This window comes from Cucurbita pepo, chromosome 12 (assembly GCF_057944985.1).
Source record: "Cucurbita pepo subsp. pepo isolate OVF chromosome 12, ASM5794498v1, whole genome shotgun sequence".
NCBI lineage: Eukaryota > Viridiplantae > Streptophyta > Magnoliopsida > Cucurbitales > Cucurbitaceae > Cucurbita > Cucurbita pepo.
Window position 1 is genome coordinate 1,062,460 of NC_141809.1, and position 21,754 is coordinate 1,084,213.

At 36.3% G+C, this 21,754-nt stretch overlaps 3 protein-coding genes and 1 pseudogene across 7 annotated transcripts; 3 read left to right on the top strand and 1 right to left on the bottom strand.

Annotated features, from left to right (window-relative positions):
* Positions 1-1,403: 1,403 nt before the first annotated feature.
* AARE (acylaminoacyl-peptidase-like protein) lies at positions 1,404-9,903 on the top strand. Of its 3 annotated transcripts, none has more exons than XM_023692493.2 (18): positions 1,404-1,545; positions 2,434-2,612; positions 2,729-3,038; positions 3,362-3,583; positions 3,682-3,897; positions 3,987-4,061; positions 4,694-4,832; positions 5,542-5,693; positions 5,786-5,868; positions 5,947-6,068; positions 6,184-6,262; positions 6,735-6,909; positions 7,323-7,383; positions 7,540-7,662; positions 8,274-8,471; positions 9,131-9,199; positions 9,402-9,478; positions 9,690-9,903. In XM_023692493.2, exons 1-18 carry the CDS (start codon positions 1,421-1,423, stop codon positions 9,751-9,753), a joined length of 2,469 nt encoding a protein of 822 aa, XP_023548261.2. In that variant the 5' UTR covers positions 1,404-1,420; the 3' UTR covers positions 9,754-9,903. The 3 variants fall into 3 exon arrangements, with proteins under 3 accessions (XP_023548261.2, XP_086985398.1, XP_086985399.1); XM_087129273.1 differs by lacking the exon at positions 1,404-1,545 and adding an exon at positions 2,321-2,337; XM_087129272.1 differs by lacking the exon at positions 3,682-3,897 and having other exon boundaries at positions 3,362-3,625; positions 3,954-4,061.
* Positions 9,904-11,927: 2,024 nt separating this feature from the next.
* LOC111807375 (Tetratricopeptide repeat (TPR)-like superfamily protein) lies at positions 11,928-14,656 on the top strand. The gene has a single exon (XM_023693079.2). The coding sequence runs from the start codon at positions 11,988-11,990 to the stop codon at positions 14,547-14,549; it is 2,562 nt and encodes an 853-aa protein (XP_023548847.2). The 5' UTR covers positions 11,928-11,987; the 3' UTR covers positions 14,550-14,656.
* A 13-nt stretch (positions 14,657-14,669) lies between these two features.
* Positions 14,670-16,559, bottom strand: LOC111807376 (CBL-interacting serine/threonine-protein kinase 7 pseudogene; annotated as a pseudogene).
* Positions 16,560-19,547: 2,988 nt separating this feature from the next.
* On the top strand, positions 19,548-21,421 carry LOC111806495 (sporulation-specific protein). Of its 3 annotated transcripts, none has more exons than XM_087129005.1 (3): positions 19,548-19,748; positions 20,659-20,766; positions 21,245-21,421. In XM_087129005.1, the coding sequence occupies exons 1-2, from the start codon at positions 19,620-19,622 to the stop codon at positions 20,755-20,757; spliced, it is 228 nt and encodes a 75-aa protein (XP_086985131.1). In that variant the 5' UTR covers positions 19,548-19,619; the 3' UTR covers positions 20,758-20,766; positions 21,245-21,421. The 3 variants fall into 3 exon arrangements, with proteins under 3 accessions (XP_086985131.1, XP_086985130.1, XP_023547605.1); XM_087129004.1 differs by lacking the exon at positions 21,245-21,421 and adding an exon at positions 20,849-21,100; XM_023691837.2 differs by lacking the exon at positions 21,245-21,421 and having other exon boundaries at positions 19,549-19,748; positions 20,659-21,100.
* The last annotated feature ends 333 nt before the right edge of the window (positions 21,422-21,754 follow it).

A 21,754-nucleotide genomic window follows, 5' to 3' on the forward strand; every position in this document is an offset into this window, starting at 1 on the left:
GGGCAAATTAGTGAAGAAAAATATGATTGATTCCTTTAGGAGGAGAGTCAATATTGGGAACCGAAATGAGTATTTGATTGATGGGAGTGAGCCACTTGCTTTTGAATGCAATTGATTGAACTTTTGTTGTTGTCTCCTCTTCCTGCTTTTGGGGCCAACAACCTTTTCATTCTTGTTTGTCCCCTGATGTTTTGTATCTTATCTCTTTGAGTCGATTGTGTAACGTTCACTCTTAACCTCAAGTGAGTCAAGTCAATTTGGATTCGTGTTGCCTACAGCTGTACAACGTATGTTCAAGCTTCTAATCCCATCTTGAGAAGAAGGTTTTAGAAAACGGGCCATAGAGATTTTTTAAAGAGAGTTTGAAAGCAAGGTTGAAATAAAGTTTGAAAGTCGTTATATAACAAAAAAAGGAAAAAGGTTGGAAGAATTGACAACTAGTCGCATCCCCTATAGTGGCTTGATAAGACTTCCTATGAGAGAACGAATTTCAAGCTAGGACGTAATGGAATGTTTACGTAATGGACATATTGTACTACTAAAAAACAGAAACAGCTAATGGAAAGCAGTAATAGACAGAAACAGCAATTGAAGTGAATCCCTTAAGTAAGTATAGGAGATTACTATTTTTGATGGTTATACACCTGCAACAAGCACATTCCGTGGCTATAATCAAATGGCACAAAAAGAGAAAGAGAGAAAGAAAGATGGGCTTCAGCCCCCACATCATGATTAGGGGTGACGGGTCTATTACACCAGCTGAAATGAAAGGGAGGAAGACAGAAGGTTTTGAGGCGATTTAGGTCTAGTAGGCCTATACATAATTTTGCTGAATAATCATACAAACAGAAAATACAATACTTACACAGTACAACATGAAATCAAATAAAGGGTTTGACATGATATGGGCATGCAGGCGACGAACATGACTGTGACATATAGCACTATTGCTCTATACCACGGATCTTCATTATGGGCTACACCTTCGAGGCTCAAGGGAATAATGAATTTTCACAATGATATGATATTGTCTACTTTAAACATAAGCTCTCGTGACCTTATGATTTAAAAAAAGTGTATGATATTTTCATTGATTAGTATTCTCTCCGCGAACTACATTACCAATTCACTAAAATCCAAAAAAAAAAAAAAAAACAATTACCCTCTTCATAAATAAATAAATAAATAATAAAAAAATAAAAACTTCTAGATAAATTAGTAGAGATTTGTTTTTTTTTAATTTTTTTTAAATAAAAGGACGTTGGGCCAATTCCGGGCTTTTTATTTTGGGCTAGGAATTAAAATTGGGCCGTGAAAGTACGGATAAAGCCCATTATTATAGTGGGCCTAATGAAAGTGGGCTTATTACTAATTAAAAAAAAAAAAGCAAAAAAATTTGCGGCGGTGGAATCTTAATCTGATGGCGTTGGCTGGCACTTACTCCATTGGTCGGATCAACTTCCTTCGTCTTCCCCTCTTCGCCACTGCTGCTACTGCTCCTCATTCTCAGAGCTCTCAATTTCTCAGAGCTACCTGCCTCTTCTCGTAAGCTCCCTCTCTCTCATTTCTTATCGCTATGTTGCCTTTTGCCGTCAAATTCTGTAGAGTTTCTTCTTTGTTTCCTTTGTGTAATGCTTTTGTTCTTGTTACAAGCATTTTTTAATCCGAAAATCCACTGAAAGAAACTAACATAAGTTTCGAATTACTGCTCTCTGGTGGTTAAACCTCGATCCATTGTTGAGTTATTTGTTGACTTTTATTTGGTGTAGTTTCGATGAATTTGCTTTGCATGTCCACTTTGATTGATCGGTTTTCATTACTAATGTAGTTATGTAAAAAAAAATTCAATTATCAGATATGGATGGGAAAATAATGGTTGAAAACGGATGTTCTGCTGTAAAAAAATCTGATATTCTAGCAGACCGATAATTTAATTGAGCTTGTGTTTGAAGCTATTGATCAATCTGGTATAAGTTGAGAAGTTGATGAAATGTAACCCTCAGAATTGTTATAGATGCTAATTAAAAATTACAATCTGAAATGATGATGTAATTCAGTTTGTTTGTGCATTGGTTGAATGGTTACGAATGTGAGCTGTGGGTCTTTTGAGGTTCGATTAGAAGGAAGTTCACATGGTTTTCTTTTTGTGAGTAAGGGGTTGATTGGGCTTGTAGATAAAAGCTTTGATACCATGCCAAGTTTCAACGAATTATCAAAGTGATTCTACTTCATTCGGTCAGTTTTGTAAAATGCACATGTAATTCACTGATTGATGAACTTGTCGGGCAGAGAAAGAAAGAAGTCGGGTGTGTCAATTTTATAGAATCTGAAAATTTGGTAAATCAGTGATTCGTGTGCCTATCTTGGTTGCTTAAAACTTCTTTATTATTTTCTTTAACATTGTCATCGTTGTTTGCGGAATTAATGTTGCAGTAGAAAACTGTCAACTGCCTTGGCCATGGACGGTTCAAAGATAAGTGCAGTTGTTGAGGAGTTTCCATCTGGGATTGATCCAGCAACTGAGGAAGAATATGTAGAACAGTCCAAATTACTTGAAGAATTCACAAAAATTCCTAACTTTGATAAGGCATGGACATTTAAGTCTGATAGTGGTATGATTTCTATTGTTTTTGCTAGTGCATTTTCCACATGTGTGCGGTTGTGCCTTTTGTCACAAAGTTATGTGCCTGGCCATGTTAGTTCTATTTCAACCCGACATTTTGAACAGGAGACTCCGTGGTAACGTTTTCAATTAGCCAAGCAAATCTTCTAGCAAATAAGAAGAGAAAATATACTTTGTCAGCTCACATTTCCGAGGGAAATGACGACAGTGAAGTAAACTTTAAATGGACGCCATTCCCTGTTGAAATGATTGGAATCTCTACAATTGTGCCATCGCCAGCAGGCTCAAAATTTCTTGCAGTTCGTAATCCTGAAAATGATTCTCCAGTTCAATTGGAAATTTGGAGTGCAGGTCAACTTGAAAAGGAGTTTCACATCCCCCAATCTGTTCATGGCTCAATATATACTGATGGATGGTAATGACTCGGTTATACATCTTTTTAATTGTGAATTTTATGTTAAATCAACGTAGACTTTGTAATTATCATTTTCATACTCTTGTCTCTTAAAATAAAGGAGAGAAAAAAAAAGCGATATTCTTTATTTACACTTCCCTGGATAGAAGTTATTCATCAACATGTACTAATTTTGTTGGTGAGTGGCTCTATAGCATCTGTAATATCAGAAGTAGCAAGAACTGAGTTATAATGGTATATGGCTGGTTGTTTTTCGTAAATAGTTTGTATCTCAGGATCATCGACCACTAGATGTGAATTTCTATTTTTTTTTTATATTATAGGTTCGAGGGAATCTCTTGGAACTCAAATGAAACTTACATTGCTTATATTGCGGAGGAACCTTCTCCCTCCAAACCAACGTTTACTCTTTCTGGATATCAAAAAGGTTGCTCAACAGATAAGGATTCTACCAATTGGAAAGGTCAAGGGGATTTTAAGGAAGAATGGGGGGAAGCTTATGCAGGTAAAAGGCAGCCTGCTCTCTTTGTCATCAATATTGACAGGTGTGGTTCAACTGTTTCCTGTTTTCATATTGACAAAATAAGGTACATTTTTAAATTTTGAAAACTTCGTTAAGTATTCTTTTTTTGTTCTTTAACAGTGGAGAGGTAAAGCATGTGAAAATAATCGAGCATTCTTTGAGTTTGGGTCAAGTTGTATGGGCTCCATCTATTGGCGAGCATCAATATTTGGTTTTTGTTGGATGGTCACCAGAGCCTCGAAAACTTGGTATGATCTACTGTTATAATCGGCCTTGTGCATTATATGCAGTTAAGGCCCCGGAGTTTGGATCAGAAGTCAATGAACATAAACTCAAGTGCGTTATACATTTTCTCTTCTCCTGATGATGGATTTTTTCTAATATCATTTCAGTCGGAACATTCTAAATCTTTCAATGTTGTCCAGAGATGAATCAAAAGAGGATTTTCCCATCTATAATCTAACTCAGAACATAAGCAGTGCCTTCTCTCCTCGGTTCAGGTACATTTTTATCTCATTGCCTTCTGTTGTTTGTTTGCTTAAATTATTCTTCTTTTTCCTCTTTTTTACTAGCATCCACATCTAATACAGTACCTTATAACTTAACTTCTGTAAATTCTTCTTCAAATTTGAATGAAAAATATAAGGCTACAGGCCACTTTGATATATATAATTAGCAGAGGCTAAAATCGTACTCTATTTCTGTTCAACTGTTTGCATGCGTTTCTAGTTCCAGAACTCTTTACAACCCTAGTGAGCATGACGCAACTTTTTTTGTGTTGTGATTTTAAAAATTATATTTGTTACATTAGGGAATATCAAGCGTGTTTTAATAGATAAATAACAGGTTAAGGCTGTTGAGTTAAATAACAGGTTAAGGCTGTATGTCATTTAATCATATTCCTCTTTTTAATTACATCTATATTGTTGCTTTAGAAGGTATTTCATGCTTATGGCATCAATTTAGACCATTTTATTTGATGTGTACATACTTCCCATCGATCAATTTTTCTAATTACTCTTAATTGTTCATCGATTATCATGGAACCTCTATTTTATTGGCATGTCTATTCACTAACGCAGAAGATGAGCAGTAGCATCGTAACTGATTTATGAATGTTAATGTCTTCCAGCCCAGATGGAAAGTCACTTGTATTTTTATCTGCACACTCCTCTGTGAACACTGGCGCCCATTCCGCGACAAATTCTCTTCACAGAATCGACTGGCCTAGAGATGGGAAACTTAGTTTTAGTGAAAATATTGTTGATGTGGTGAGGTCTTGCATGCCCTTTTCTTTTCTAAATATAAAATTAATAATTAACGTGAAAATCCGTTGGCCAATTGATTTTCTTTGAACTAGTTTCTTCTGTGTGATGGTGTAACTGTACATGTTACAAATATTAGGGCATGTGTCAAATAGGTGTCGCACATGTGTGGGTGCTTTGAGAATGAAATACATATAAAATATTGTCTTTAAATTTCCAATTTTTTGTTAAGATGTTCAACCATTAAGAAAATTGATATGTTAGCTTGGCTATCAAGAATACTTCCAACATAAAATATTGTATCTTAAAAGCTTAAGCATCATATCAACCTAAGCATAACTCAACTGATTAAGACGTATACTCTTGACCAAAGAAGTTAGTGGTTGAAATTCCCACGTGTTGGACTCAAATGCTCAAGTATTATGAACTAAAACACATTCAATTTTTTTGCATGAGAATCACTAAAATGTATAAGAGTTCATTTTGTGTGAGGCTGTTTTTTTTTGTTTGTCCTTGTACATTCTGTCACTCTCAATGAAAGTTCAGTTTTCTTACCCCCCCCCCCAAAAAAAAAAAAAAAAAAAAGAGAGAGAGAGGCATTGCATTATTGCTCAATTAGATGACGTTTTAATTACCAAGTAAGACGTGCTTTGAAGTTTTCTTGTTTATTTACAAGTTATTTTTCTTAACAAATTTTTAAAATAAAATTTTGAAGGTTCCTGTGGTGCACTGGGCCGAGGACGACCTCTTTCCTGGCCTCTATTCACATGGTTTGCTGGCTAATCCATGGTTTTCTGATGGACACACTATTATTACAACAACCATATGGCGTAGCAGGAGTGCAATTGTCTCTATAGATATCTTAAGGCAATCTGCATAATTCTGAAGGAAATTATCGTTAATTCTGCGCTAAATTTTGTTCTCTTATCTGATGACATTTTGTTTATTGAAAATAACAGCGGTGAAGTCTCATGCGTCAGTCCTGACCACACAGACTATTCTTGGAATGTTCTTGCTCTAGATGGAGACAACGTTATTGCTGGTAATGTGGAAATGAGATCTTTACGATAAGCTTGCTTGATGGAACTGATTTTTAACATTTTTAAGTACCTGTCTGCAGTTCGTAGCGGCCCAGTGACTATTCCTGGACTCAAGTATGGTTTTCTTATTGAGACAGAAACTAAGGATGTTGTATGGAATTGGGTCGATGTATTAAATCCTATGTTTAATTGCTCTACGAAGGTTATTGTTATTTATTTATTTATTTATTTATTTATTTATTTATTTATAAATAAAGATACCCTGAAGGCCATTCCAAAACTTTCGTGATTAAGTAAACCAACACTTGATGATACAGGCTAGAACTCTACTCTCAAATATCTTGTTCAGTATATTGAAGATTCCAGTCAAGGATGTTTCCAACTGCGTGACAAAAGGTACTGTACAAACGATTTATTTACATTTTTATTAATAATGTCCGTTGATTATCATAATAATTCTTTGTTAATATTGCAACATAACAAAGACATCAATAGCCTTTTGAGAGGGCATCCGCTATCCCAAAGTCTCTCATTGAACAATCTCTAAAATAATTCTCCCCCTCTAAAATCTCCAACTCCCTCTATTTATATCAAAGTCACTGCTTGCTAATTATCTCTAGTCCTTACTATATATCCCCCATTAGTTCCTGCATTTTGGTGACCTTCCCGGAGGTAATGTTGGTTTCCTTTTGTCTATTTTTATTATCAAACATAGGTCATTTTTTAGTTTATAAAACACAAATGAAGACGTGAATTGTGTTTCTTCTAAAGTTTTTTCACCTCAAAACTGATGAAACCCATTTTTGCTAGTTCAGTTCACTTAGTAAACTTTCTTTCCTTATAGTACTGAATAATCAAATCATTTCAGGTGCTAGTGAACCTTTTGAAGCTATCTTTGTAGCTCCATTACCCAAAGGTAATGAGTTGAAACCACTTATTGTTAACCTTCATGGCGGTCCACATTCTACATCAACATCAAGCTTCTCGAAGTCCTTGGCATTTCTCGCTGCCGTAGGATTCAATCTTTTGATTGTGAACTATAGGTAGGTTTATTTTCTTCCCTCGGATCTTGATTTGGGTTGAATTGCACCTGGAATTTTTTTCAATGAAGGTCAGGTCCAGTCAAATTAATCAACTTTCAGTTGGTGGTGCACATAGATATATAAGAAGCTTATATCTCAACTCCCTTTCTCTCAAGTTTATTTGCTACTTGAGTTTTATTATTCAAACCCCCAGTTAAGCATTACCGTTATCTTTTGGACAAAAACGATTGATTAGGTTTAATTATTGCACATTCAATGTTTAATTGGCTTATTTGAGAGCTACTTTGGAAGAAGTCATTTTCCCGTAAAGTGAGATTGAGGTGAATGGAAATTATGTTTTATTAATCAGATATTGTATCACTGCGTGACGAGCATTTTTTCATTTCTTTGGCTTCTTTGATTTGGTATCTCAGAGGTTCATTGGGGTTCGGTGAGGACGCATTGCAATCTCTTCCTGGAAAAATTGGGTCTCAGGTACTAGTTTTAATGATGAATTTAGTTTTTTTTTTTTTATTATCTATTCTTAGTCTTTTTGTGTGAATTTTCGTTTTACTTCTATCGTGATGACCGTTTTTCTCAGAATGCCACTGGATAGAATGTTTTATTTATCTTTTATATATTTTTTCTCAGGATGTCAATGATGTACTTGCCGCATTAGATCACATTATCGACCAGGGACTTGCCAATCCAGCTAAAGTTGCAGTTCTTGGCGGTTCTCATGGAGGTTTTTTGACAACTCATTTGATTGGCCAGGTTTTGTACTTAACGCCACTTTTATAGCTCACATTTTCTGAAATTAAATCCCGTGTTTGATTGATGGTTTTATGTGGAATTTAGATTCTGCGTGATTTATGGAGGATTTTGCATCTGTTGATGCTTTTCACGATATTTTCTATATCTAATTTTTCTCCAGCGCTACCCTTGAAAACATGATGGTGCACACTTCGCATCATTCCACTACCTATAAATTAATTTTCATAAAGTCGAGTTAGATTTGATTTTCAAAATCTTAGAAGTATTTAAAAAAACATTTTAAAATACTTTTTCGATGAAGCATTCATTTACTTGGTGCTTTTGAACGGAACACTTGATTGGCTCTACTTCTTAAAGTGTTTGTAGAAGAGAACTTCACTTAAAATCACCTTTGTGAAAAGCATCCTGAACTCCTATTAATGTCTTGGGATTCATATGGATTTTTTTTTTTTTCTTTTTTTCTTTGATATTCACAAGTATTTGGGCCAGCTTAACTATTCTTATTAACTATCCAAGCCTATTACATTTGGTTGCCAAGAAGGCAGATTGACTTTTGAAAAGGAAATAATTTCCTTATAAATTGAATCCCTTATGTTTTCTAAACGCTGCAGGCACCAGATAGATTTGTGGCAGCTGCTGCAAGGAATCCTGTGTGTAACCTTGCTTTAATGGTCGGCACATCAGATATTCCTGATTGGTGTTATGTGGAATGTTATGGAAGGGAGGGAAAAAATTACTTCACGGAAGCACCATCTGCTGAGCACCTAATCCACTTATACAACATGTCTCCTATCCGACATGTCTCAAATGTACGTATGATCAAAAGCTAGCCATCTATAACTTTATTGATACAGCGATGTTTTAAAGTTCTCGCTAAGGTTGGAAGAAAATAGTACTCACAAAAGCTATGGTCAACAGTCTTATAATCACATTTAGCCGAGATAATCAAATGGTACGTATGAATAAATATTAAAATTCTTACTAAAGTTGAACAAAATAAAACTCATGTGGCTAGATTTTGCCCAACAGTTCAAATTGTACGTATCGCTAGATTTTGTTTATATATTATTGAAAAAGGAGAAAATGTAAGCTCTGAGGGCTCCATTGAAGAAGCCTCCTTCGTTGAAGGGCTTCACCCTGCATCAATATCAGTTAAGGCTCTTCTAAGGTTAGGAGGATCCCTGTCTTGTGAGTGACTAATTTGTTTCTCTTTTTCTAAATGTGGCGAGATTTGGTATAAACTAAACTAGAAGATAACTTTTCTTTAGTTAAAATATCTGTCTGGAGAGTTAAAAATATTTTTATCTGGAGAATTATTTTACCAACTACTCTGTTTTGGAATTTTCTTTTTCCTTTTTAAAACAGTAGTTTAAAAGTTATCCTGTATATTTATACTCTTAGTTTCACATATTTTCCGAGGATGTGTTACCAACTACATATTTTCCTTTGTCTCATTTTGATTTTGCAGGTTAAAACGCCTACCATTTTTCTTTTGGGTGCTAAAGATCTTCGTGTTCCATTTTCAAATGGATTGCAAGTAAGTTATAACACATTCTACTAAATTCTACATCCTTTTGATTTCTTTGTGTGGCTATAAAATGGATGCTGCCTTGCTCTTGTTTATAACCAAGAATGATTGCACAATGACATGAAATTTGCGTCCAATTTCTGGCTCTTTGAATTTCTGATAGTCACGTAAAAAAAAAAAAACTATATGATGGGCTATATATAATATGCAGTTTGCGCGAGCGTTGAAGGAGAAAGGAGTTGAAACGAAGGTGATCGTGTTTCCAGATGATAAGCATCCGATTGACAGGTCCTACATTTGCCTGCTTTCACATTCGCATATTCCGAACTCATTTTATGAATAGTTTCTGATTCCACATTTGTTTGGATCATTTGTTATAAGTTTAAGATTATAGTAACACTTCGACTGGTTTATGATTGTTAAGGAAAGAGCACTTTCAATTACAAGATTTGAAAAATAGGAAACTATTTTAGGCTTATTCATTTTCTCTGTGAATCAGGCCGCAATCGGATTTTGAAAGCTTCCTCAACATTTGTGTGTGGTTCAAGAAGTACCTCAAGTGAGTGGCATTCCCTTTCTCAGCATTTTAGCATCATTGATCCCATGCTTTGTACTTATTTTGTCACTCTCAACTTGGTACAACTGGTTCTGTGCAACTCTTGTTCATGTTATTAACCCACTCATTCTCAATTAAATGACGCTTATTATTCCAACCTTTGAGCCTTACTTATTCCACACAGTTTCATTGTTTGGTTTTTGCAAACAAAAATGTAGAAGGAGAAATGATAAATACCAAATAATACTTGCAAGAGAAGAACTGAGCACTAATGCTTGCCAACCACCGTTTGTAATAGTCGAAGCCTACCGTTAACAAATAGTCTAAAATGTGTCTGTTAGGAAGAGGTTTTCACGCCCTTATAAAGAATGCTTTGTTTCTCTCTCCAACCGATATGAGATCTCACAATCCACCCTCCTTTGGGGCCAGCATCCTCTTTGACACTCGTTCTCCTCTCCAATCGATGTGGGATCTCACAATCCACACTCCCTCGAGGCGTAGCGTTTTCGCTGACACTCATTCCTTTCTCAAGTCGACGTGGGATCTCACAATCCATACCCCTTCAAGGCCTAACATTCTCGTCGACACTCATTCCTTTCTCAAGTCGACATGGGATCTCACAATCTATACCTCTTTGAGGCCCAGCGTTCTCGCCGGCACTCATTCCTCTCTCTAGTCGATGTGGACTTGAATTACATCAATAATGATACCAAACTCCTCTTTTTGTGGAAGAACTATAATGATTACTCCTCCATAGCTAACATGTCTTAGTCTGGTAGGATCAAGACCAAATAGACTCCTCTTTTTGTGGGAGAACTATAATGATTACTCCTCCATTGCTAACATGTCTTAGTCTGGTAGGATCAAGACCAAATAGTTAGGAATGTGTGTCGTTTCTTTTGTTGATTGGTTGAAAGTGATTGATCTAGAGGTAAGTCTTTTACTAGCTGAAGACGAATCCTTCCAAGCACACCAAGCCAGGTGGGTGACCAGCCATCATACTTAGATGAGCTGCAATACAAAACATTAAAGAGAGAATCTTAGTTTGGATAGCCAAAGCTATCAAAAGCGGTGTGACTCCAAGAGTCACACCAGAAAATTGTTTGGTTCCAGAGTTTGACCTTCTTCGGTCCTTGAAGAAAAACCCACCGAACTTTCCTTCCCCCAGCAGGCAACAATACTGGGAGGAAGACTGGGTCTATGTCGGAGACAGCGGGGCAGTCGTTACCCCATTCATGTAGGTCGCTACTTATGCGACAAAGTCGTTACCCCATAAAGCACTTTCACGTTTATATGTATATGTATGAAACTAAGCATCAAAATAATTGATTGCTACCCAAATTTTACTAAAAGCATCTTAAATGGTATGACTTTAGGGCTGCATTAAATTTATTTATCACATCACCACTATGTCATTTTTAAGCATTTCTCTATACTTCTTTTGATTTCCCTTTTATATCTTTTTTACGTTAATTAAATAGGAGGGATGGAATGTAATTTTTGGAATATGAAAATAATATTCATACCAACGTCTCTAAATTTTTGTATAGATTTTCACTTCTTTTTACTATTCAACCTTGAAAATAAAAAGGCCTGATTTTTTTTTTTTTTTTTTTTTTTTAAATAAGTTGAAAATTAATAAGACAGCTTAAGTGAATGCGTAACGTCGTTATAACTTGATAACTCTGATATGTAAAATTGATTAGGTAAATAGTTTTAAAATTTTGAGATCAAATAAATAACAATATCTGTCTTAATCTTCTATATAATTATAAATAATATATGGTATGTTTTTAATATTTTACGCACAAATTAGTATATCAAGGTAGACATTTTGTCGGACGAATTTCAAAGTTTATTAATATTTTTTGAAATAAATTTTAAAAGTTCAACGTTAAAAATGACTTTTCAAACTATAGGGCGAAGTTGAAATTTAGTTTAATTTTCTAGTGAATACGAATACAATTAAAAATAAATAAATAAATAAATAAATAAAGATATTAATTTAGTTTTATTTTTTAATTTTCTGTAAAACCTTTGAAATAAAAAAATGACTCCTCAGTTCCCTCGCTATATCCATTCTCTATGCATCTGATAATCACCATTGTTGCGCTTTGACCCGCATCATCCCGTCTCGATGAACCAATTCTTAAATCAACTCCACCAGCAATCCAAGAAGTTGAATTTCTCCGTTTCTGCTCTCTCCGAGTGACTTAATTTTCTTCTATTCATCTCGCAAAAATGTTCGTGAAGCTGCAGTATTTGGATACGCCCTGCTTCCCTGGATTGAGTTCCACCCTCAGGTCTCCCCCTGATAATCTCGTCCCCATTTCCAGGAAGCCCAAACACTGCTGGATTCCTGAATGTCCGAACAGAGAGTCAAAGAACGTCGGTGGAGTTAAAAAATATAACGATAATAGTGGTCGCCGGCAGGAAACTCGCCTGAAAAAAGCGAGTAAAACGGAGGAACGAGAACCCCACAAAAGAAATCGCCATTTGGGTAATAGGGTTGTTGTGAAAAAGGATGAATGGGAAGATGGAAATGGGTCGGTGGAAAAAGTGCACCCCAAGTGTTCGACGAAATGCCTATCGTATGGTGGATGCATACCAGCGATTTTGCAAGCGTTGGATGAAGTCAGTGACTTGGATGAAGCACTGAAGCCTTGGAAAGACAAGCTTAACAACAAGGAAAGGAGTATAATTCTGAAAGAGCAGACCAGTTGGGAGAGGGCTTTGGAGATTTTCGAGTGGTTTAAAATGGCAGGTGGCTATGAAGTGAATGTGATTCACTATAATATTCTTCTTCGGATTCTTGGGAAGGCCCAGAAATGGAGACTAGTTGAGAGTTTGTGGGCAGAGATGAACAAAAGGGGTATTAATCCGATAAATTCGACTTATGGAACGTTGATCGATGTTTACGGGAAAGGGGGCTTTACAGAAGAGGCGTTGGCATGGCTTGAAAGGATGAATGAACAGAGAATGGAACCGGATGAGGTCACCATGGGAATTGTTGTTCAATTGTATAAGAAGGCTGGTGAGTTTCAGAAGGCTGAGAGTTTCTTCAAGAAGTGGTCATCAAGAAACTCAACGAAATGTGAGATTACCAACCAGAACGAAGTAGCTTCTGCTAAAGTTGAGAATTCTCTGCACCCTCCTCATGTTAGTTTGAGTACCTATACATATAATACATTGATTGACACATATGGGAAGGCTGGACAGCTACAAGAAGCCTCAACGACTTTCGAAAGCATGCTAAACGAAGGAGTTGCGCCGACGACCGTGACTTTCAATACTATGATTCACATTTGTGGCAACCATGGCAAGTTGAAAGAAGTGACATTGCTAATGCAGAAGATGGAGGAGCTTCAATGCCCACCTGATACAAGAACATACAATATCCTCATTTCTCTTCATGCTAAGCACGATAACATTGACTTGGCTTCAAATTATTTTGCAGAGATGAAGGAGGCTTGTCTTCAGCCGGATATAGTGAGCTACCGTACTCTTTTGTATGCTTATTCTATCAGGCAGATGGTTGTGGAGGCTGAACAACTCGTAGCAGAAATGGATGAAAGGGGACTTGAGATCGACGAATTCACCCAATCGGCACTGACCCGTATGTATATCGATGCAGGAATGCTTGAAAGGTCATGGTCGTGGTTCTGGAGATTTCATCTTACAGGGCGTATGAGCTTCGAGTGTTATTCGGCTAATATTGATGCATATGGAGAGCGTGGATGTATTGTAGAAGCAGAGAGAGTTTTTGTCAGCTGCCAAGAAGAGAAGAAGCTCACAGTCCTTGAGTATAATGTGATGATTAAAGCCTATGGTGTGGCAAAGGATTATGTCAAAGCACAAAAATCATTTGATAGTATGGAGAGTAATGGCGTCACTCCTGATAAATGTAGCTATAGTTCTCTGATACAGATATTGTGTGGTGCTGACATGCCGGCCATGGCACTCTCTTATGTGAGGAAGATGCAGTCAGCTGGATTGGTAAGTGATTGCATTCCATATTCGGTGGTTATATCGAGCTTTTCGAAACTTGGTTATTTGGAAAAGGCGGACGAACTTTATAGAGAGATGATCGAACATGGTATGCAGCCTGATATCGTTGTTTATGGTGTGCTGATAAATGCTTTTGCTGATGCTGGGAGTGTTAGAGAAGCTATTGGTTATGTCGACGCAATGAAACGGGCTGGTTTGCCTGGTAATACCGTTATATACAACTCGTTGATAAAGCTCTACACCAAAGTTGACTACCTCAAAGAAGCACAGGAAGCATACAAGATGCTTCAGCAAACAGATGATGGTCCGGCTATCTATTCTTCGAATTGTATGATCGACATTTATAGCAAACGTTCGATGGATAAACAAGCAGAAGAGATTTTCGAAAGGTTGAAGAGAAAGGGAGAAGCAAATGAGTTCACTTTTGCAATGATGTTGTGCATGTACAGGAAAAAAGGAAGATTACAGGAAGCCATTAGTATTGCAAGACAGATGAAGGAACAAGGACTTTTAACAGAATTGTTGAGCTTCAATAACATGATCAGTTTATACGCTATGGACGGTCGATTCAAGGAGGCGGTTAGTACATTCCAAGACATGATTAAAACTTCCATTCAACCTGATGAATGCACGTATAAATCGCTCGGGGTCATTCTGTTAAAATGTGGCGTTTCGAAGCAGGCAGTCAGAAAGCTAGAATTATCAGTAAAAAAGGACGCTCAGAGCGGATTACAGGCGTGGGGTTCGGTTCTATCTTCTGTTGTTGGAATGAGTATCAAGGATGATTATCTATAAGTCCAAGTCATTCTACTTAGATTCATGAGAGAGCTGCATTTGAATGCCTGCTCATCTCGTGTGTTCAAAATAGTTGCTATAATCATCAAAGTAGTAAACATTGATCAGAGATTTTGCAGGTAAGAGTAAATTAGGAAGTTATTTTATATAAATCAATAGAGAACCACCACTCAGGGCAGTTAAAATTCTTACAGAGAACAGAATTACTTGAAGCATCCAAAAGCATTACAAACGAACCTGAAAGTGAAACTTGAAGCTTTCGTTTGATCATGGAGGGAACTTCTTCATATCTCTGTTCATGTCATTTCTGAAATGAACTTTCCCAAATACAGGAGTACAATCTTGGAATTGGATCATGTCTTCCCTATCTCTCTCAGTAAGCTCGAAAATCCCTTTGCATATATGCATATAAACATGTTTATAGACAACGAACCGTCCTCCGGCGGAGCCCCGCCGCGGTTTGGTCGGTGAAACAAGCCCAAGGAATCCTAATTCTCATTCACATTGACTCATTTGAGTGCCAGGAACCAACAATGTCCTGCAACTTGGCTTTCAAATCCCCCCAATGCGTCCTCTCAAACTCCATCTTGGATTCAGCTGCCTTCACTTCCACCATTAACAGATTTGAGGTTATTTTCAAAGCCTCCACCACCAGAATCATCCTTCCTTTCCCCAACCCAATTGCCCCACTTTTCCCTTTCTCCACTCTGTAACCCAATTCTCCTCCAATCTCTGTTACCCTTTCTTCCACCTTCTCCATACTCACACCCGTCGTGAACCTCTTCTTCTTACAATCCGTTGTCTCGAACAATCCAGACAGATCCAACCCAGAAGACATCGATATTATATGAAACGCATTTAACCCAGAAACCCCTAAATCAGATTTGTAATTACCCAATGATTCAAACAAGCTCTTGTTGTTAATTTGGGGCTTCGATCGCAGCGATTTCTTGAACCACGAATGCTGCATCAACGCCTCCATGCTCATCCTTGTATTCGGATCAGGATCGAGTAATTGGAAGATCAAATGTCTCGCTGGCTTCGAAATTGAATCGGGGAAGTGATATTCCCGTCGATAAACCTTCTTGTACATGGCGACCAGGTTGTTGTCGCTGAATGGAAGATGGCCGGAGAGTAAAACGAAAAGGATAACGCCGCAGGACCACGCGTCGGCTTTAGCGCCGTCGTAGCCTCGCCGGGAAACAACCTCCGGCGCGGTGTATGCTGGAGTTCCGCATGCGGTATGGAGCATTCCGTCTTTGATCTGCTCTGGTAAGGCCGAGAGACCGAAGTCGGAGACCTTGAGGTTACCGTCTTCATCGAGTAGAAGATTTTGGGGCTTGATGTCGCGATGAGCGACACCGCTCTGGTGACAGAAATGTAAAGCAGAGACCAGTTGTTGAAAGTACCGGCGGGCGGTTGATTCTGTCAGCCGTCCACGGCGGAGGAGTTTCGCGAATAGCTCACCGCCAGAGGCGTAATCGACAACGAGGTAGATCTTCGTCTTCGTCGCCATAACTTCATGGATTCTGAGGATGTTCGGATGGTGCTGAAGACGGCGCATGACGGAAATCTCACGGACAATGCACGGCTCCATAGCGGCATCGATGGTTTTGTTCTTGTCAATGATTTTAACGGCGACGATGGAGTTATCGGCAAGAGAACAGGCCTGGTACACCTTGGCAAAGCTTCCACGACCGAGGAAACGTCCCAATTGGTACTTGCCGAGGAGTATAGCGCCGGTAGGCAGAGGAGGGAGCGGCGGCGGCGTGGGCGGACCACCGGGCTCCATAAGATCGGAAAAGGAAGCCGGAGATTACAGTGTACAGCTTTCAATTTAGGTAATACGGCTTTTATATAGTCTCCATTCTCGAGATCATCGTGAGGTTCTTCTTCTCCGTAGATTCCAAGGGTTCAGGAGCACTTTGTTATATTACCTAAAATACCCTCCTTCTTATTACAATTATTGACCGTTTTGCAATATTTTTAGTCAGTACCGCAGGGTCAATTTGGACAAAATGTGGGGACACGTTTTCTGTCTCTCTCTATATATATATTTAAACCTATTTTCTATTTTTTCCTTTTATTATAGATTTTCTAAAATTTAAAATTAATGATCAAATTTGTTAAAATTTGAATTTAGTTAATGCGGCTAATCTAATTTAAAAGGTTATTACTTCTGAATTCTATTTTTTTTTATTTCATATTTTCAATTTTGGAAAATTGAGTGTATTTTAGAACATTAGTTAGTTGTAAAGGCGGGTTTGGTATTTTAATTTCTTTTGAATTATCTCTTACTTATCTTATCTTCAAGATCGCTCTCATTCGAATATCATCTCATTTCATTTATATATCCTCCTTTAAATTTATCTTCTAAAATAATTATTAAAAGAAAATTATTGAAACTATATTTTTGTCGGATGAACCTATATAATAAACAATATAATTCATAAATAATATATTTTAAAAAATAATCATGAGCGTGTATAATTAAATATAAAAAGTATTTTTTTTTTCATTAAGGTGGCCAAGTTTATTATGCTTTTATATTAAATTATTCTCGTTACATAATTAAAGTATGAGTGTCCATATATTTTGTTTAAAAAGAAAAAAAAAGTATTTAGCATATTAATTAATTGATAATCACCCGCTAATTAATTGCTTTAATGTTGGTCTAAGATGCTAAATGAACCGTTGTGAAGCAACTTTGACCCACCAAGTCATATTTATAATATATTTAATCCTAATTATTTATGAATTAAAGTTGAGTTAGATTTTATAATTTTAATTAAATAAGAATTATATTTTTATATACCTACCTTATTAAAAAAAGACATTAAATATCTTATAATTTTGGTTGTCTAGCTAGTTATCTCTAATCTATTATGAATAAAAGACTTTATGGTATACATTCATTTCAAAATAATTTTGTCGTTTGATTAAATTTTATACTTCAAGCGGGTAGGTTACATACCTTCGTACTTTAATTATATTCATAAAACAATATTGATGGATAATGTATTCACATTAAAAAAAACCAATAGAATTGAAATAAATCAAAATAAAATATTAAATATTATTAGTCTCACGTTTGAAAGGTTCTAGAAAATAATGAACTATCATCATTTTTTCTCCAGCGGTGTAGACGTGATTCTAGTGAACGGTCATACACCCCTGTATTGACTCGATATGAAATGGTAAAAGCCTATCTAAGATGAAAGCATGAAAAAGGGGTTTGGAACGGGCATGCAACCATAGGCAACACACCTTTTGTGACATCCTTCCCCACTCAATTGGTTGCCCCTGTCAACCGACTCGAACAAGCAAGACTGGGACATCTGTCATGCAGCCATAAGCAACATGGTTTGAACAAGCATGACCGGAACATCCTCCCTGTCAATCGACTGAGACATCTATCATGCGACCATAGGTAACATGCTTTGGACAAGCATGACCGTGACATCCTTTATTTTAATTTCCAAGTGCGAGGTTTTTGTTCATAAGAATTTAAAATTTAATAGTAAATAGTACATTAATTAATATTATATTTACATAACCCATAATGAATAATAAATATTTCACCACAAGTGGAAAAATAAAATCGAAATTGAAAGACGAAAAATAACTACTTTACATACTACGAGTTTGCAGCGATAGTGTTTGAAGTTCAAATTTGTCGACACTAAAAAGATTCAGATTTATACCGATCATAAAAGTTTAAAGTATTTTTTCACCGAGTAAAAGACAAATAAGACAAATAGGATGATTAGAGTATCTATATACAAACCCTAATTATTTTAAAAACAAAAAGTCAAAAGCCAACCGCACTTTTCTAGATATTACAACCTTCCTCCTAATTTCCGAGCTGTCACGGCTTTTTTAAAAAAAGTATTTTTTTGACTATAATGTCCAAGTCAAAGCTCACGAGCACGGTTAATAGCAGTACTAAAAACTTTAACAAGGGCAAAAATTGTAATTTGGTGGTGACAGGGCTTTTGTCGGCTGTCAGTTGAGTGATGATGTGGCGTAATCAATAGTATTATTTGAGCAATTTGGCGGTGGTGGAGATGACAGGTGGACATACAGATCGACTATCTCGGAAATGTGGGGTCCAAAATATTAATTTATTATTTGTTGCCAATTTTTGGTTGGTGTACTTTCCTTTTTTTCTTTTTTTAATTATTAAAGTATGAAGTTTATTTTTTAAAATTATGAATAAATATGCACATCAATATTTTATATGGACATATATTAGAATAAAACAACATGAATTATTTGAGTTCTTGGTGACCAATATTAATGTATACAATAAAACAAATAATTGAGTTAAAACCTATTTATAATATTAGTATATCCCAATTTTATTAGCTAATAAATAATCAACTAATAATCTCAAAATTTTCATTTTTTAAAATACATAATCTATATTTTATAATATAATTTTTATAAAAAAATATGAAAAAAAATGTAATATAATGCTTTACTAACCTAATATCTAAAAAAATAAATAAAATTTAATAGTTTTCAATATTGTAAAAAAAAGGTAACACTGTAGGCCCATAAATGTAGAGCACTTCAGGCCCATAATTGCTCTCTTACTAATTGGGCTTCGATTAAGCAACACTGTAGGCCCATAAATGTAGCAACACTTCAGGCCCATAATTGCTCTCTTACTAATTGGGCTTCGATTTTGCAAGACTGTAGGCCCATATATGTGCAACACTTCAGGCCCATAATTGCCTCTTACTAATTGGGCTTTGATTTTGCAAGACTGTAGGCCCATAAATGTAGAATCACTTCAGGCCCATAATTGCTCTCTTACTAATTGGGCTTCGATTAAGCTACACTTTAGGCCCATAAATGTAGCAACACTTCAGGCCCATAATTGCTCTCTTACTAATTGGGCTTCGATTTACCAACAATGCAGGCCCATAAATGTAGAAATTAGGCCTATTGGGCTTCCTTCATCTGGACGAATCATTAATACTCTCGGCTTCTTCTCCCCATTTACAAGGATACTCTAGGGTTCACGATTTCTTCAGTGTTCTTCAACAATCTTCTTTCTGTAAAATGTCTTCAATTGGAACATCCAAGGGAATTCTGGAGATCGCCAAGTTCGGGATTTATGTTACTATACCGATCTTTTTAATGTACACCTTCGCCAACAATAGCAAAAATCTCCAGAAATTCATTGGCAAAGTAAGTGTCTATTTCCCTTTCTTCCTTCCCTAAACTTAGGTTTGTGGATCTGCACATGGTTATATATGGACTGATTATTGACAAATATTTTGTTTTGGGGTGGAGGTATCCTGTAATTGCTGTTTAGATTATCTGTGCGTCGTTTAATTTCATTTCTTTTAGAATTTATCGAGCTGTTAGGGCTTTGCCCATGGGAAATTCACTGGTTTTTCAAGGTATAGGAACTCGTTGATGGTTAATTCACCATCTTTTGTGAATGACAGAATAAAATATAACAGAGTAATTTATGGGGAAAAAAAGTTTTCAATGATGCTCATACTGAGAGTGGGGAGTTTGGATAAATGAAGAACCTGTTTATATTTGGTTAAGTTACAAATTTAGTAGTTTTTCTTCCATTTCGTCTATGAACTTTTTAAATTACAAGTTATAGTCTCTCAATTACTAGCACAAAATTGAACCTTTAACAATTCATTAAACATAAAATTTAAATCTATTTCTGTAGATCAATAAATCTTCAGAGCCTCGCACACTATTGAAAGTTAAGGTTTTTACACCTAAGATTAAGCACAAATCTCAAAAGTTAGGGGCCTAACTCGTAATTGAACCTTTATATTTTCTTAATTGATTTAGCTCTAGCTTTGTTTATCTTATTCTTGTATCCTCCATGGGTTGATGAATCTATGAGCGTTCCAAGGCATTATTGAACCACAGAAGTTATACATTTTGTTAGGGAAGTCAAGATTTTTATATGAATTGAGCAGTTCATTTGTCAGCATTTTCAGCTTCATTAGAAGTATAAAATTACCAATACAATATTATTGTTCTTATTGATCTTCACAAGCATTATAGTGATGTTATGTTATACTATATAATATCAAGGGTTTAATCGAATTACCTCCTCTTCTGATAGTCTTATATAGTGTATCCTCCTGAGGGACCAAGGCCTCCGTCTCCAGAAGAAGTAAGAGAGATGGCACGTGAATTGGCTCGAAAGAACAACATTCGCTGATGATATGTGGTCAGTGAGTAATGCAGCATTTAAGTCAAATTTTCAGGGTTGTCGTGTTGATTGTTTCACATGTATTTATCTGTTTATATAGTATTTGGTGACTATCAATCTTTAGGAGCAACTATGAATCAGCCTTTGGTTAGTTCAGGTGGGATAAAGATGATAAGGGCCAAACTCAACTTGCTGAGATAAACAGCCTATCTGTACTATGGTCCCGCTACTGCTCTAACTGTGGTAATATGTCTGTGTAATAATGGGGGAAAAAGTCTTATTTAGATCAATGTGATGGGATTGATACACAGTGATGCTGTTTTTCTTAATAAAGTAGAACTTTGGGGAATAATCTGAGAGATTGACCTAAGACCAATATGTTTCTATTTCTTTCTCTAAAACTCCCTCCCATGTCTTCTCCCTCCAACTCCCTTCCCTGTATTTCACCTCTGACGACGACAATGCTCTCTTCCATGTCTTCTTCCTCTGGTGACAGCAACGGTGACAATGAGTAGAGTTATTTCTTCTGTCTCTAGAGGTCGAACGAGTGAGAAAAGCAATAAATAATCCTGAGAAAGGGTTGGTGACACAGGTTAGAAAGCTTTGTTTTGAAGAACTTGGTCAAATTTCATTTTTAAGTCTGGAATGTGAATGGAAACAGGTTCTATGTGGAGATCAATGATTTTGAAGCATACTAGTTTTGTTCTATTTTGTTATTATACGTGAGATCACACATCGGTTAGAGAGAGAAACAAAACATTCCTTATAAGGTTGTAAAAACTTCTCTTTGGTAGATGCGTTTTAAAACCATAAGGTTGAGATGACACGGAACATACCATAACAGAATATCTGTTAGCGATAGACTTGGGTTGTTACATTATAACCTTTGTTTCAAGTTGTAATTGGACTTGTAAGTTGTTTATAGGTTGAGTTGGCTGAAACTTGTACATTGATCATCTTCAAGTCGTGATATTGCTTGTTATCAGCCACCTTCTACGTTCCACTG

Bases quoted from the DNA above. Each gene is read 5' to 3' on its own strand.
- LOC111806495 (XM_087129005.1), top strand. From the start codon at position 19,620: ATGTCTTCAATTGGAACATCCAAGGGAATTCTGGAGATCGCCAAGTTC. The intron at 19,749-20,658 runs GTAAGTGTCTAT...CTCTTCTGATAG, and splicing joins TCCAGAAATTCATTGGCAAA to TCTTATATAGTGTATCCTCC.
- AARE (XM_023692493.2), top strand. From the start codon at position 1,421: ATGGCGTTGGCTGGCACTTACTCCATTGGTCGGATCAACTTCCTTCGT. The intron at 5,694-5,785 runs GCAATCTGCATA...TGAAAATAACAG, and splicing joins GTCTCTATAGATATCTTAAG to CGGTGAAGTCTCATGCGTCA. The intron at 9,479-9,689 runs GTCCTACATTTG...TCTGTGAATCAG, and splicing joins GATAAGCATCCGATTGACAG to GCCGCAATCGGATTTTGAAA.
- LOC111807375 (XM_023693079.2), top strand. From the start codon at position 11,988: ATGTTCGTGAAGCTGCAGTATTTGGATACGCCCTGCTTCCCTGGATTG.